The following is a 16,341-nucleotide window of genomic DNA, read 5'->3' as shown; positions in this document are numbered from 1 at the left end:
CATTTTGGGTTATTTAGACCAAAATACTCAATTTTGCTGTACAACAGCCTGATATCCACTTACAAGGACATTATACTGCTACTGTTCTATCGAAATTTTAAACGAATATCCTCATATGTGGCTCTTATTTTTCTTAGAAACAAAAATCAGGTAAAAAAAAACCAAAACCCTGGTAATTCTTTGTTTTTACATTCATCGGGTCCCAATATGCCCAAATATCAAAGAGAAATTAAAAATGCATGCCGTGGAAGAGTTCAGGTCTTAGGACTTTAAGGGATTCATGTCTCTGCAGGTTTGTCTCACATGATTGAGACCAGAAAGGTCCTGGACCTGAGGATCGAGTTGAAACCGTCCTATCTGCTCTTGCCACAGTCGGGCTTCTACAGCAGCACAGCAGACCTCATTATCGTGGACTTTGGCTGCTTTCAGGTCAGTCCTTTTAGTTTTACCCCTGCTTTTAAGATGAAAATACCTTTTTTATAATATTTTCATGATGATTTATTTTCATGATGATAAGCAGTTTCTTTAATATTCTCTAACTATAAAAATAATAGATGTACACATACTGACCTTAAGAAAAAAATCAGCTGTCTCATAAAAATTTCCATTACAGTACAGTTTAAGTTCTGGATATTTTACAGGTTTTTTCCTAAATTCCTGGTCTGCTTGGGTTTTTGCTTTTATAGAACTGGCCTCATAAATGTTTTGTGGTTTGACCTTAGAGCTTGTAGTGCAACAGATAAGACAGCATGAGTGTTTACAGGCCTGCACTACAGCCTGTCACTTAACACTAGTGTGTATTTGTTGGTCTGTAGTTAAACAGTGTTGAGCAAAGCGGCATCCGGTCGTCCACTTCCTCCTTCTCGTCTCTGGAGGAAATCATGGATCGAGCCTATGACAGATACAGCGTGAAGCTGAGCCGAGTTCAAGTGCTCTACAGCAAGTCAGGTACATCAGTGCACAACAACAGAGCTACACATACACAAAAGTGCAAGTATTGAATACATATAAGCATATAAGTACCAGCTCATTTACCATATTTATGTTAATGAGCAGTAGAACAGGTGTACCTAACAAAGTGGCCAGTAGGTGAACTGTGTTTTCTCAGATTACATCTATCATCATTCTTACTTAATTTGTCGTGACCTGATTTCAGGTGAGGCTTGGAAGGTAGCACGGCAGCAGGGTTCATCATTCCAACACATCCTCCAGCCGATGGATCTCGCTCTCAATTTGGCCAAGTGCATGGTGGAAAAGGATGCCAGGATGCCCAGGTATGATTCCCACCGGTGAACAGGCGTTCAAATTCTCTGCTGACTCGTCTGCGCTCACCTGTGCACGTCATCCGAATCGTTTCTGGCGTTTCAGGTTTAAGGTATCGGGCGAGCTGCCTTTGCTACACGTTAAGATCTCAGACCAGAAGATCCACAGTGTCCTCGAGCTGGTCGACGGCATCCCTCTACCCAACGTGGACTCCTCGCCATCCACCCCAACACAGAAGGTACGTTTGGTACAGACCGTTCGTCTTGCAGCTATGCACTAATATAGAAAGGATATATTGGGATTAGAGGAGTGAGTGATGATGGGAAACTTCAGAACAAAAACATTTGGGGGGGTGGTAGAGATAGGTGAAAGTTTGGGGAGTGATGGGGAGGTCAAGGGTGAGGACTGAGGGATGTTAGAGGGGTGTTTTGGGGAGTGAGAGTTACCTGCACTTCGATATTTAGCTGACCGTGTTTGGGCGATTCTTGTTGCAGGTCTTGCCGTTGGTGGAGGTGAGACCGCGAGCACTTGACCTTCACCCCACCCTCCTCGACACCATGGAAACGGGTAAGTGCTTGGTGCATTTCGACTGACTATTGTTTTTTAACAAATTAAAAGCTTTAAAGCTACGCTGTACGACGCTGTGGGCTGTGACTGATGCTGTCGTGCGTAATATGTGTTCAGATTCGGATGAAGACACCAGTGAGAAATCAACAGATGAGGATCATCAGCGCTCGACTGTGGAGGATCTCACTGATGTTCACTTCAAGTTTGAAGTCAAAGAGGTGTGTGTATGTTTCGCTCTCATGTCAGGTCATCATGCGACGCATCAGGAGGGGGTGCGGTGCGGTGCGGTGCGGGTGTCCTAGTGTTAAATGGGAACCTGTGACCGAGCAGCGTGTGATGTGTTCAGGTGCTGGTGGAGCTGACCCGGCAGGTGGAACAGGAAAAGACTTTCCTGTCCTTCAGTATCTGTCACCTGGGAGCCGAAGGGAAGAAACGAAGCTTCGACCTGAGCGTCACCTCGTATCTGCAACGAGTCATGCTCGACTACTGCGACCTGCCAGGTAACACAGATGCTATTAGCATCATAATTTAAACTAATTCTTTTGTGTTGTGTACCTGTTCATAGTCTCCATTTGTAGTCGTGATATTTTTGTTCTATTTTTTTAAATGTGTTTTTGTTGTTTCAGGTGGTACAAAACAGCCTCTCCACCTGATCAGCTCCTCGGAGCAGGGCACCAACCTGCTGAAGGTGGAGTTCATCAAGGTAAGACTAAACACACCACCAGCAGACTCACCTGTTTGGTCTACACGTAGTACTGGATCTCACTGCTGGTGATCCTGCTCCTCAGATATTTCACTCATTTTAGGGCATGGACACACTTACACTGCCAAAGTGCTTGCTCATAGGGGGTCATTTCATTGTTGGGTTTTTTCTCTATGTATTATTGTACGATCTACTGTACAATATAAAGCGCCTTGAGGCGACTGTTGTGATTTGGCGCTATATAAATAAAATTGAATTGAATTGAATTGAACCCCACCCCCTATGAGTAAGCACTTTGGCGACAGTGGGAAGGAAAAACTCCCTTTTAACAGGAAGAAACCTCCAGCAGAACCAGGCTCAGGGAGGGGCGGGGCCATGTGCCGCGATCGGCACATTGACGTGCTGTGGAAGAGAGCCAGAGATTAATAACAAGTATGATTGAATGCAGAGAGGTCTATTAACACATAATAGACACACAGATTTGGGACAGGTCACAATCATGTAGTAAGTGGGCTTGTGGTGTGAGTGAAGATTGTGTTGATGTGGCCAAAAATGGCTCAGAACACCACAGTTCAGATCGTTTTGCCTGGCGCTGTATCAGTCCTGTAACATAGTTAGAATCGGCCTTTTATCCAGCAAACAGAAACATGAACCCGCTGAACGTGTTTTTGTGTCTCTGTGGTCCCGCAGGCCGACCCCAGCGGTCCCAACTTTCAGACACTGTTTGAAAACACTGAGCAGACGCTGAAGGTGAGTGGGCGAGCGGTTTTTTTATTCCACTGTTAAAATCAGCATTTAGTCATTCACAGTTTATGATTTTTTTTTTTTTGTTCTTAATACAAACAACACAAACATGTGACTCGACATTTGTTGGTCAGTCAGGGATTATTTCCTGTCCAGGAAGTGCTTTAAAAAGTGTGGGTTTGGATGTTTTATCTCTGAAACAAATAGTGGCTCACAGTCAGTCGGTTCATGATGTCATGCTTCCTCTCGGATGTCTCTCTACTGCTGTTTCAGGTGGAGTTTTCCTCTCTGGACTTCCTCCTTCACACTAAAGCTCTGCTCTCAACCATCAATTACCTGAATAACGCCATGCCATCACAGTTCAGCGGAGACAAAGACAAAGATGTCAAAAAGCAGGTGGAGAAGACGGGAAAGAGCCGGACAGGTGAGGCTTAACCTTCTGGTTACAGGTGTGTCTTGAATGACGTTCATCTGACAGGATATGATTCTCGTTCTCTGCAGTATCTAAAGGAGCTAAGGATGCAGGAATATTCAATTTCAAGTTGTCCGCCATGTTGGGTTGTTTCCATGTGGAGGTGTGTGATGACCGCCGTAGCATCGCTGACATCAGAGTCCAAGGTGCGAACACTTGAGCTGAAGTGAGAGTTAAAAGCACGGGCACGCTGACGGCACACGATGAAGCATAAATTGTGGTCATGTGACCTCTCTGCAGGAATCGACGCGTCTGTGTTGGTGCAGCCGAAGGAGACGGAGGTGTTCGCACGGCTGCGAGACATCGTGGTCACAGACGTCAACCCCAATACCATCCACAGAAAGGTCTGCAGCAGGAAAACTTGCTGGAATACTTTGTTTCCACAGTGTATTTGTACATTTGATATTTTTGTATACTATTTATGTAGTGCCGCAAAACTGTGCACCTCACCCCCCCTTTCTTTCCCACAGGTCTGCTCTGAGTAGGAGATGCTCTGTATCTCATTGTACGTGTATAGTGACAATAAAAGGCATTCTATTGTATTCTATTCTAAAGACAGTAGAAAGACAGACTTCTCAGATCATTAAGTAGGATGTTTAACATTGATTTCAAGTGGATTACTCATTTCCGGCTCTACATTTTCATTCTTTCATTCTTCAACTCCACTAAGGTTGTTGTTTATTACTCGCACTTTAAAATCCTGTATCCTTTTATGAGCCTGAAACAAGCTGCTTAACGCCCCTTCCTTTAAGGCCAGCTTTCTGCCTCTCATAAGCAGGAAGGTTTTAACAGCATCAGCATGTGGATCCGGCTGCTGTTCTGTCAGCCACAGCTGGTTCCCTGAGACAACCATAACAGAGAGATCCATTCTCACTGATGTCATACACACCCACGAGTGAATATTAGCTGTCTAAAGCAGAGGTTTTCAAGCAGTCTGAAGCCTGAGCATCTGTCATACTAACAGTATATGTGCCACAATATATGATCTGATCTGGTTTCTGCCTTGAGTCCAGACAAAGAAGCTACTTTAGAAGTTTGTGTGCATTTAAGTGTCTTTGTTTTTCTGTAAAAAGTCAGCTGGGATCTTTCAGTACCAGGATAAGTTCTGTAGTCTGTCTCGAGTTATGGAAAGTGCTGCTGTGGTCTTTTTCTTCACCCTGCAGGCAGTGTCCATCGTGGGTGAGGAGGTGTTCAGCTTCAAACTCTCTCTGTTTCCCGGGGCAACCGAGGGTGACGGCTACGGCGACATGTCGAAGGTGGACGGGAAGGTCACCCTGCGCCTGGGCTGCATCCATATAGTCTACCTGCACAAGTTCCTCATGTCTCTGCTGGTAAGGAGCGTCATATTTCTCTACACATTAAATCCCTGATCTCTACACAGGCGACCCCTAAAAAGCCAGATAACTGTTGTCTGTGTGTGGAGGCTGTTGGGCTCCTGGTTATGGTTGCCCTCCTGATTGTGATGGTACTTATAGGTTAATGTATGAATACACAAACACATGTGATGCGCGCACACACACACACACACACACACACACACACACACACACACACACACACACACACACACACACACACACACACACACACACTTTTAGTCTTGAACACATTTCTGTAAACACACATTTCAGTGTTTAAATGCATTTGTTGTGAGTGTGTTGCTTTTGTTTCTGTGCTCTTCAGCTTAACACAGTCACTAACTACAGAACTAGTCTTTGCCTTTGTCTGTGTGTGGCCAATGTCCTCTATGATCCAGCAGTCCACACTCATACATCTGCAGAGCTTCAGGCGACGTCTGCATCTCCTCTGGTCTGCAGCACAAAGCAGGATACCGTGAACAGTCTGACATGCTTCCTAATCAACCTACGTTATATTATCCGTAACACACTGTGGCCCAAATCTAATCGGCTCCGCCCTTCTACACCCTGCCACTCTGTGATCAGCGTGGCCGGTGTCCTGCAGGTTTTAGATGTGTCCTTGATCCATCACAGCTGATTCAAATGGCTAAATGACCTCCTCAACATGTCCTGAAGTTCTCCAGAGGCCTGGTAAAGAACTAATCATGTGATTCAGGTGTGTTGTCCCAGGGTGAGATCTAAAACCTGCAGGACACCGGCCCTCGAGGCCTGGAGTTGCCCACCCCTGCTCTAGGATATCAATTAAGCACTTATACTTAAAGTATAAGAATAGAATATAATATACTATATATAATATAAGATTTTTTTTCCTCTTTTTAAACTCTTGAACGTTTACTTTTCCTTTGTTGAATTCTACCAGGAACAAAGACATTCATGAGAGAGTTTATGCAGCTATCAGACGGCTGTATTACGATTATGTGCTTTACTTACTAGAAAAAAAAAACTTTTCTGCTTCAACTTCTGTTTCCTATTCAAGCTCTTTGCAGAATTTCCAAAATTCTCTGCTTTGCCTTATCTCCTGTTCTTCAGAATGAAAATTAGCAATGAACTTTTTCATGTACATGCAAGTGATTTTATTTATTGTGAGATTATTACATGAAGCGTCCCTCTGTAAGTGTTTGAAGTCTCCTCCGTATCAGAACACAACCGCTGCTGCTCCTTAATGGTGGTTTATAAACCCATTCCAACCTTTTGATAAGTTAATTTCGAATTTCATTCCATGTGGTTGACCTCTGTGAAATGTACAGAGTGAGTGTTGGTAGGGATGGACAGAAATTGGCTCAATGTCACTGTGAAATGAAACCGTATTGTACTCTGTATGTTCAGTTGCTTTTGATTGCCTGCAGCTGTCACTGTAACGTCTGCAGGACAGTCCTCGGGAATCAGCTTGAGTTTAAACTCGGTGAACTTCTCTGATGTGTTTGTAGCTGTGTGTACTGTAGAGTCAAATCAGATGTCTTGTTCCCTGTTGCATGACCTTTCTCTGCAGTTTGTTGTCTCTCATCTTTCTTGTCTTGTTGATGTGTTTTGTTCTTGCAGGCTTCTTTTAGCTTTCAGTATACATCTGGTGACGAGGTACAGCATCCAGCATGCACCTCTGAACTGCACAAAACCTTCTGCTTTAGCTTCACTCGACAACACCGCTGCACCCCTAGCTTAAATATCATCAGGTTTAACGTCCCAGAGGGACCCCGTCTCTGTGAGCGGATTAACCCCCGTCTCTACCTTCTACTTGCTGGTCGTAGACTCGGGTTAATCTGAATGACGCGATGTGACAAGGTTTAACTTTGAGGGAGAATGGAAGTGACAAAAAGACAACTTTACATATACTCTCTGCTCATGCTTTCTTTGATCAGCTTCTCATCACATCTGTATTTATTTCTCATTTCATAACTTTAGAAAATATGAATACGTCTGACCTCCCATGACACATTGTCCTTAACTCATCAACAGAATGATGATTAACGGACTATAATGCATCATCTATTTGGAACCAGCTTATTTTTATAAATTAAAATATCAAAAGAAGTAAATAAGGAAAACTATTCACATGTTTAAGAACCAGGAAACACATTTCAGTCTTTTTACAAAGCCTGAGCTCAACCCGATGTTACAAAATAGCTGTTGGCTTTCACAAAACTGCATAGGGCTTGCTTCACTTTCATTTTTCTAAAACGTTACTTTTAATTTTTATTATTTCATTACCCTTTTGTTTATCCAGTTAAAATCTCTTTTCCAAGAGCAACCAGGCCAAGAGGGCAGACGTACGGTGTAGTTATCATATTGTGCGTTTATATTCGTTGTCAGTGCAATTTTATGGATGTCTTTAGGGTGTGTCAACAATCTGATTTCTGCAGTATACAAGTAAACCCCACCCACGTGACGTAGAAATCCAGGCAGTTACAAATTTGTAGGATAGCCGACAGTCCAGCAGAATCATCCTCAGTGAGCGTGTTTCCACCTGTGATTGTTTGCACATTTGACCAAAATTCCACCAAACTGTTACTGAAACAAAGCACATGAGACTGAGACAGGAAGTCACTCAAAGCCCTGAACGCCACCCGTCTGAGACCAGGAGATGGTCAAAACAACTGCTCTGAATGTTTGGCAGTGTGAGCACGGACACAGGGAGATATGACAGAAGAAGGAATGCTTTTCATGCACAACATCTGACAGTAATCAGAGCTCACGTCCTCCATATGTGCTATGCAAATCACTCAGCTGCCCTCATTATCCCCCCACACCCTCACTGCAACCCCCCCCGTCAGTCACATGACCTTTGCCTGTGTGACGTCTCCTTAAAACGGGTTTGACTTTCATTCTTGTTTCATACGTCAGCCGTGATATGAACCTTTTAACTTCTACACTCAGCTCGATATTTACGTTATTAAAAATTCTCAAAAAACTTAACTAATGTAAATTCCACGTCTCGGTTTCAACTCCTGATTTCAAGTGCCAGCTGGTGTGTAAACGCAGCGACTTTAAAGCCTGCCATCAGCATGAGGTTCATATCCCCGTGAAGGTTTGTGAAACAGAAATGAACCTGTGCACTCCGTGCAGACAGTGAACTCCTCACATTGGCCCTACTGACTTGCTCCTTCATGGCGTCTCTCTAAGTCTACTCCACATCTGGGGAGTCTGTCATCTCACATCTGATTGCTTTTGTTCTTCAGATGTTCGTCGACAACTTCCAGACAGCTAAAGAAGCTCTGAGCGCCGCGACGGCTCAGGCAGCAGAGAAGGCCGCGTCGAGTGTTCGAGACTTTGCCCAGAAGAGTTTCCGTCTGTCCATGGACATCAAGCTGAAGGCCCCACTCATCATCATCCCCCAGTCCTCCACCTCCTGTAATGCTGTGGTGGTGGATCTGGGTCTGATCACGGTGGGAAACAGCTTCTCTCTGCAGCCGGCGGAGGGTTTCCCTCTGCCAGCTGTGGTGGAGAAGATGGACATCCAGCTGACGCAGCTGAAACTGTCCAGGTAACAACAGAAGAAATGTGAATACACTGACTGTGAGCAGGGATGGAAACAGTTCTGCTTTTGCTTAATTGTGTTTGTTGGTTTAAATACAGCTAAACTCAGGTTGTTTAGACCTCACTGGGAATTAGAAATGGGTAGAAATGGTACCAACGCACTGATTGCATCCAGTTCTCTTCATCGCTTGGCGTCTTCGTACACACCAGTAGATGGGAAATTTTTCTCATCTTAGCTGCACTGAAACATGACGAAGGTCCAGTAGATAAAAACAGATTCCACTGTGCTTTCAGAACCACACTGAAGCGAGACTTCTCTCTGCCCGACATCGAGATCCTTCAGCCAATCAACCTGGAGCTGCTTGTCACCCGAAACCTGGCTGCTTCCTGGTTCTCTAAGATTCCTGGAGTCCAGGTCCAGGGAGTGCTCCGGTCCCTAAAAGTAGGTCTCTCTTGTTTTCTGTTGGCTGAACCAGGATTCAGACTCTGCAGAGTGAGACATAAATCTTTATTGTGTATCCATCAGATGAGTCTGGGTGAGGAAGATCTTGGTGTACTGATGAAGATTCTAGTAGAGAACATTGGAGAGGGGAACAAAGAGCACAGCATGGATGTGAAGAGACAGGTGGCCCAAGGTAAGTTCACTCTCATAGCACATGATGGGAAATAAAATAAGTTGGAGAAAAGTCGTTTTCAACTTTTACATTCAGACACAGCTGAAGTGATTATCTTTGGACTTAACCAGATCTTTACTCCAGTACTGTGATGAACCCAGGAGCAAGTTTTAACCATATTATGTTCTATGACTTGCAAATTAAACAAATATCTAGTACTACCCTCTTTCATCTGTACAATAAAATGGTGTGTGGTTCATTCAGCAAAAGGACAGAGCTGCAGGGACCCAAATCTGGTGAGCAGGTGGTGCTGGGTGGAGACCAGTATTTACTTTTTCAGGGCATTGAAACTGCACACACGATGGCATGAGCATCCTCCCTTAGCGGTCTCAGAGCATTTCAGTAAAAGTTTATTTATCACTAGTGTTAAAGTCGGGTCGCTTTAACAGCAAAGTTGTTGTTTGAGTGGCCATGACGCACGGTTCTTATGTAAGAACTTGTTCGCTACTTTAATTAGTGAGACATGAAAAAGAAGATCTGAACACACGTGCATGTTTTTTAATCACCGCTTTGCTTCCACAGAGAAAGCAGAGCTTGCAGAGCAGCTGGTAGATGTGGTGTCATTACCATCAGCATCTAATGGTGCTGTGGCCGCAACCAATGGAAATCAGAATGAAAACACCATCAGCGTTCTCCTCAACTTTGAAGTGGAAGAGGTACAAAATCTGCCAGAGCTCAGAGTCTGACTCACTTTTCCTCTGTTTCAAGAGAACATCAGTCTGTGGAGACTTTAGAGAGTCTGAAAGATCATTCTGTATCTGAAGAGATACAAAATTCATTGTTGCTCCAACATGTTGGCGCTCTGCTGTCATCTGAATATGTTTTCTGCGTCTTCTCTTAAGGTGCTTCTGACTCTGAAAAAGCCAAAGGAACAGAAGGAGTCCCCTTTCCTGGTCTTTCACATCGCCCATATGGGCATTAACACAAAAGTCAGAAAATACGACATGTGCGCAGCAACATACATCCGGAAAATTGCCCTTAAGTGCCTCGAGTTCAAAGGTCAGAGCGTTACAGCACACCAGAGTTTACTGACACAACTGTGTCTGTACTGGTTTCTTTGGTTGTGCATGTAATGATGATGTGACTGCTTTGGTCTCTTCTGGTTTAGACTCAAGTGGGGAGCCGCTGTGCCTCATCAGCTCTTCAGTCGAGTCTGGAGCTGAACTGCTCAAAGTGGAGTATTGTAAGGTGAGGTCACCATCTGATTACCTGTTCATGCACGAGAGGTGGAGGTGAGAACTACGTGCAGGGTCGACGGTTTGAGATTCAGCAGTTTTTAATCAGCCTGTTTGTTTCATCAGGCCGACCGTGCCGGACCAAACTTCTCCACTGTCTACAAAAACACCGAGCAGCTGATCAATGTGAGTCATAGTTCATCCACACACCTGCAGATCTGTACAGCATCATCTCTGCACATCTCATGGTCATGTTGAAGTCTGAAGGAAATGCAAACTTGACTTTAGCCCTGTTTGCACAGATCTAGTGTTACCAGGCGGATTTGTCTGATTTAGAAAAAAAACTCCTGCATCTGTGTTGTGTGCAGCATTTTCACACTGCATCAGCCAAGTTTTACTCAAATTTACAACACAGACACAAAAAATGCTCCACGTCACGTCATCCTGTTCTGATAGATTTGAGCCTGTTCTTTCTATGAATGCCTCTCTACGCTGTCTAACAACAAAACCTTTATTTGTGACGAGAGGTAGAACAGGGAAAAGTAACTTAATAAAATACCAGTTTGCACAGGACTGAAATGATCATCTCTGCTTTTGGCAAAATACCAATGATGAACGCGGCACCACGGGACTAAGATCTGTCACACATCCCAGGCGTTGCACATTTTTGAGAACCACTAAAATGCATCAGCTTTCCTCTTGGGTCGTAGGTGACTTTCACCTCACTCGATGTCATGCTTCACACCGAAGCTTTGCTGTCAGCCATTAACTTCCTGTCGACGGCGTTGTCATCTGGCGGCGGCGTTCCATCTCCAGAGAAAGAAGTCCGACCAAAGATGGAGGATAAGACGGTTTCTGCGAAGTCCAGTCAGTACCCCACACACACACACACACACACACACACACACACACACACACACACACACACACACACACACACACACAGGTATAATGTGAGTCTGACTTAAAACTCAACGTCATGTGTTATTTTTCTCCTGCAGCTGCCCTGGTGTCACCTGTAGACTCTCAGGTCACAGACCTGAAGGTGGTCATGGATCTCGGGGCCTTCAACGTCCTAGTGTGCGACCAGTCGTGCAACATGGCCGACATCAAGATCCAAGGTACTGAATCGGAGCTGAATTTCGTTTCTGTGAGTTTTCACTACCAAACCTGATGTAACACGTCTGCTGTGTTCCTCAGGTATTAATGGCTCGCTGCTGATGCAAGGACCTCAGACTCATATATCAGGCCGCATGCGAGACTTCATTGTTCTAAACGTTGATCCCAAAAGCTTCCACAAGAAGGTCAGTAAGTTGTCTTATATAAGAATGCTTTAAGGCTCTTCACTCCATTGTGTCAAAACTGATAACGTCTTCATACTTCCGTCACAAAGACTACCCTGATACCCCGGGACCGCTTTAGATCGTCCTACCCTCTTGTGTTTGTGTTCTTGTGTGAGCTAACAGTTTCCCTCCGATTATGCTTCAGGCCATCTCCATCGTGGGTAACGAGGTGTTCAGCTTCAGCATGAGTCTGACCCCTAACGCCACAGAGGGCGCGGGCTACGCCGACACCTCCAAAACTGACGGCAAAGTGAAGTTAAATGTGGGCTGCATCCAGGTGGTTTACCTGCACAAGTTCTTCATGTCCCTGCTGGTGAGTCACACACGATGATTGAAAGTTAGTTTGCAGAACTGTTTTTAGTTTGACCCGAGCAGCTTACCTGCAGTCTGGTTTGTGATTTGTGTTCCCTCCTCCCAGTTTGATTTACACAGTATGTTTTTCTTTCTCAGTATTAATGTTGTGAGTTTTCTTTTATTCTTTTTATTTTTGCCAATGAGAACAAATGCAAAAAGAAGCCTGGATCCAGTGATATTTAAAACACCTGAGAAGAGTGCATGAAATAGTCACTGCTGGACTGAAGAAAACGGTCTTTTTTTTTTTTTTTTTTAATTTTCCTGCAGAATTTCACCAACAACTTCCAGACTGCTAAAGAAGCTCTGAGCGCCGCGACGGCTCAGGCAGCAGAGAAGGCCGCGTCCAGTGTTCGTGACTTCGCCCAGAAGAGCTTCCGTCTGTCCATGGACATCAACCTTAAGGCCCCAGTCATCATCATACCACAGTCATCCACCTCCAACAGTGCTCTGGAGGTGGACCTGGGTCTGATTACTGTTGGGAACAGCTTTTCTCTGCTGGATGTCACAGGATGTCCGCTGCCAGCCGTTATCGACAATATGGACGTCCAGCTGACGAAGGTGAAACTCTCCAGGTCAGTGAAACAGAGCCTCAAAAACTTGATCCACAGTCAGAAAGGTTAATGGTGTTGATTAAGATTTTACAAAGTGAAATGAAAGAATCTGAAGACTGAAATCCTTAATGTAAGTAATGAAATCTGTTCTTAGAATAGGACCTTAAAGGAAGTCTCGGGAGCTTAAAAAGATGCGAATGGACTCCTTTAAGTCTGTTTCACCAAGAAGCTTCTTCAGTTTTTAAAGCTGAAGGAAACCTCTTGGATGAGACGTGAGAGGTGTCGAAGTCTTTTTAAGCTCCTAAGACTACCGTGACCTTTAATGACTGAGAACCTCCACACACATGCAGGGAGGAAGAACCAATCTGGCCACCTGAATCTGCACATCTATGATTCAGACTGGCGCCTCTCCTTTGTGTTAAAACAGTGAACTTTGAATTTGCTGGTCAATCTGAGAAAAAGATGAAACTGCATGTGCAAGTAGTCAGATCGGGAATTCCAAGGATATTGTGGTCATGCTTGAAAAAAAGGTGCACAAGGAGAAAGCTTTGAAGGGGAAGATTTTGTTTTGATTAGTTTTTCCTGTAAGCACACTGACTCTTTCCTGTTGTGGCCCAGGACCTGCTTAGAGCCTGACTCAAACCAACCTAGCAGAGAGCTGCTTGAACCGGTCAACCTGCACCTGAACATCAAGAGAAACTTGGCAGCTTCCTGGTACAAGAAGATGGCTGCTGTGGAGATCGATGGAGATCTGAAACCCATGAAGGTAGGAGGAAGAGGAAGTTAACATGTATGCTTGTTACATTATTAAACTTGTAACCAAAAATCTTTCCCAGGTTAAAAGATGACAAAAAACAGAGTAGCTGTACAGTATGGTTGGTATGTTAAGATGCATGTAGTAATCTTCCTCAATAGAATAAAATAAGTCAGAAATTCCACTAACGATTTTATTCTTGTTTTTACAACCAGTCGACAAGTAAACCACCAAAGGTACAGTTTCCGCTGAGGACAGTCCTCTCTGTAGAGTTATATTGTTGCTGGTCTCGTCTTTTACTTGGAAGCTGGATGCAGTTTGTTTGTTGTGGTCTGTAGTCTCCGTAGACACCTCCAATAGGATGCAGGTTTAGGCTAGGCTAGCAGTCTTTAGCCGTAGCCTCATTCTGGTCACAGCTGTAGACAGACTGAGTAGTAACTGATGCGTCTGTGCAGGTGAAGCTCAGTCAAGACGACCTGAAGGTGGTGCTCAGGATCCTGATGGAGAATCTGGGAGAGGCCGGAGGCCCGGAGCCCGCCGCAGCCCGGCAGGAGACCAGTCTGCAGGTCCGAGCAACTGGAGCCACCCCGACAGGTACGATTGAGTTTATGTTCAGATATTCACTCATCCAGAGTCGAACCCTGATATTTGTCTGGTTTCTGTGTCTGACTGATGACATGTATCTGATATAAGATAGACCAGGATTATTTTGAACCCTAAATCAAGCTAAGCTGCTCTAAAGTCCAAGAATAAAAATATTGTTAATGAGTGTAATAGATCCACTTTAAGGTTTCTTGACCCTGTTTGACCGTTTTGTTGATGTGATCTTTGTCCTGATTGCTCAGGTGGTTCTGGAAAGATGACTGTGAGCCACAGTGAAGAGGATGATGAAACTTTGGAGACTGTCAAGTTTAACTTCAACATCGAGTCTCTTGGTCTGGTTCTGTACCTCGACCCCAAACAGGTCAGTTAGAAACAACAAGGACGTGAAAAGAAACTGATATCTGTGGGACGGTCTTCGTTCAGTGGTTGGAGTGAGCAAGTAAGTGTTAGTTATTTTGTTATTCTTCCTGACTGTTATCCCTGTTCATTGCAGTCCTCAGATCTCCAGAACCAGCAGGACCTCAGACTGGGAGAGTTTGCCCTACACTTGCTAAAAACTTCAGGGAAGATCCTAAGCAATGGCAGCATGGAGGTGAGCACGGTGCTGACTGCCTGCACACTGGACGACCTGAGGACCGGCATGGAGAGGGTCACCTCACGGTAAGAGTCACATGATCTCTCTTTCTTTCTGTCTGACTGTTTTGTTGATGACGTGATCAATCACTGATGGAGTTCATCAAATAGTCTGTAGTTGTTTTTCAGAGAATAAGAAGAAACATAGTCAGATCACACTGCACAGTGAATATGATCCATATCCAGTCTGCCCCCTTTACCTTTTCCCACAGATGGTTTTTAGGTTTCCACAACGTTTTGTAACATTTACAATCAATCGGCAGGATCATACTGCTGTTAACATGCACTGCAGTATAGTTACCAAATTACTGCTGAACATAATGTACAGTATAGTATACTACAGTAGACTGTGACTTTACTTGAAAATGTTTGGGTTTGGCTGTTACCAGTCAGTGATCACACATTGTGTTAACTTGCTGCAGGATGGTGAGGCAGAGAGACGAAGACAGCTCAGAGGTCACGATCGATGTGACGTACCGGCAGAGCGCAGCAGAACGGGAGGTGGTGGCCGTTCTGCAGAAGCTCTATCTGTGTGCGAGCGTGGAGTTTCTGATGGCCGTCGGAGATTTCTTCCTGCAGGCTCTGCCGCAGAGTTCGGCTCCGACCGCCACCTCTGCACCGAGCGACAGACTGCAGCTGAGACAGACCACTGAACCACGAGCCGACCCCAAGACTGGTAAGATCGGGACACAAGACCCTAACCGGAGAGGCGGGGGGGATTGAGTATATCTACTGTATCAACAGGAATATTAAAAGAATCCAGAAAGGGTAAGTCTACAACCGCAGCAGGGAGCCCAGCCTACGTTTTTGACCACTGAATGGCGAGATCATGATCTACTTTATCTGATTTAGCAATAAGAACAAAACTGATGTTTCCAAGTATTCAGAGCTTCTCAGTCAAACTAAAGAGGACCATTCAGAATCACAAAGCGAAAACGGAAATAAAGAAAGCAAACCATCACAAGACTGTTTTCTCTCTGCAGCCTCCACAGTGAAGACTCGACTTCGAGCAGTGGTGGTGGACCCAGAGGTGGTGTTCGTGGCCAACCTGATGAAGGCCGACGCCCCAGCTCTCGTGGCCTCATTTCAGTGCGACTTCACGCTACAGGCCGAGGAGGACGGCACACAGAACATGAGAGCCAACCTGAGGGAGCTGAAGGTCCTCGCCTGCCCCTTCATTCAAAACAAAGAGGACAAGGCTGTCACCACCGTAAGACTGTGCTTGTTTTTTGCAGTCTGTAGATTCTTCAAAGAGAACCTCTCACTCACCGTTATATCAGTTCTGTTTTTTGTGGGTTTTTTTGATATGTCAGACACCCTTAAAGCCACAGCGTTTTGGAATTGTTGACTGGGAGTAAAACCATTTTTACTGCATTACCCTTAAAAATATGAGTCGGGTAACAGATTAACTGAAAAAGTGTCTTACTGTAGGGGAAGAAAATGTGATGTGTTAGTGGTCTTGTAAGTAATGAGAGATGAACAAACATGATTAAAGGTATCAGTCTGGCTCTATCCAAAAGGTACTGAGACCTTGTTCGGTCACCTTGGAAACCAAAGCTCACCCCAATCAGCCACTGAGGGGCTCCATGACAGTGGAGGAAATCATAATTAAGGTA

General features: G+C 44.7%; 1 protein-coding gene across 8 annotated transcripts in view; it reads left to right on the top strand.

The window, feature by feature from the left end:
* Positions 1-16,341, top strand: part of vps13c (vacuolar protein sorting 13 homolog C) — a 51,208-nt gene that overhangs the window by 12,173 nt on the left and 22,694 nt on the right. For 4 of the 8 annotated variants that reach the window (XR_010094417.1, XM_063480374.1, XM_063480403.1 and 1 more), the window contains 34 exons: positions 293-429; positions 816-948; positions 1,157-1,274; positions 1,369-1,501; positions 1,758-1,830; positions 1,948-2,048; positions 2,177-2,330; positions 2,457-2,533; positions 3,224-3,283; positions 3,551-3,701; positions 3,779-3,895; positions 3,990-4,093; positions 4,913-5,080; positions 6,707-6,742; positions 8,341-8,645; positions 8,933-9,080; positions 9,165-9,273; positions 9,835-9,968; positions 10,155-10,311; positions 10,421-10,500; positions 10,614-10,673; positions 11,198-11,354; positions 11,489-11,608; positions 11,688-11,791; positions 11,976-12,143; positions 12,452-12,756; positions 13,354-13,501; positions 13,705-13,725; positions 13,945-14,083; positions 14,335-14,453; positions 14,586-14,752; positions 15,148-15,401; positions 15,709-15,935; positions 16,246-16,338. Coding sequence is in view for 7 of the 8 variants with exons in the window: in XM_063480374.1 (XP_063336444.1) it covers positions 293-429; positions 816-948; positions 1,157-1,274; positions 1,369-1,501; positions 1,758-1,830; positions 1,948-2,048; positions 2,177-2,330; positions 2,457-2,533; positions 3,224-3,283; positions 3,551-3,701; positions 3,779-3,895; positions 3,990-4,093; positions 4,913-5,080; positions 6,707-6,742; positions 8,341-8,645; positions 8,933-9,080; positions 9,165-9,273; positions 9,835-9,968; positions 10,155-10,311; positions 10,421-10,500; positions 10,614-10,673; positions 11,198-11,354; positions 11,489-11,608; positions 11,688-11,791; positions 11,976-12,143; positions 12,452-12,756; positions 13,354-13,501; positions 13,705-13,725; positions 13,945-14,083; positions 14,335-14,453; positions 14,586-14,752; positions 15,148-15,401; positions 15,709-15,935; positions 16,246-16,338 (4,577 nt within the window). In the remaining variant the exon portion in view is untranslated. The remainder of the gene's footprint in view (positions 1-292; positions 430-815; positions 949-1,156; positions 1,275-1,368; positions 1,502-1,757; positions 1,831-1,947; positions 2,049-2,176; positions 2,331-2,456; positions 2,534-3,223; positions 3,284-3,550; positions 3,702-3,778; positions 3,896-3,989; positions 4,094-4,912; positions 5,081-6,706; positions 6,743-8,340; positions 8,646-8,932; positions 9,081-9,164; positions 9,274-9,834; positions 9,969-10,154; positions 10,312-10,420; positions 10,501-10,613; positions 10,674-11,197; positions 11,355-11,488; positions 11,609-11,687; positions 11,792-11,975; positions 12,144-12,451; positions 12,757-13,353; positions 13,502-13,704; positions 13,726-13,944; positions 14,084-14,334; positions 14,454-14,585; positions 14,753-15,147; positions 15,402-15,708; positions 15,936-16,245; positions 16,339-16,341) is intronic. The other 4 variants (XM_063480396.1, XM_063480420.2, XM_063480389.1 and 1 more) reach the window with 3 other exon arrangements.

The sequence above is a fragment of the Pelmatolapia mariae genome, linkage group LG1 (assembly GCF_036321145.2).
Source record: "Pelmatolapia mariae isolate MD_Pm_ZW linkage group LG1, Pm_UMD_F_2, whole genome shotgun sequence".
NCBI lineage: Eukaryota > Metazoa > Chordata > Actinopteri > Cichliformes > Cichlidae > Pelmatolapia > Pelmatolapia mariae.
This window is presented reverse-complemented; position numbering and strand designations above follow the sequence as displayed.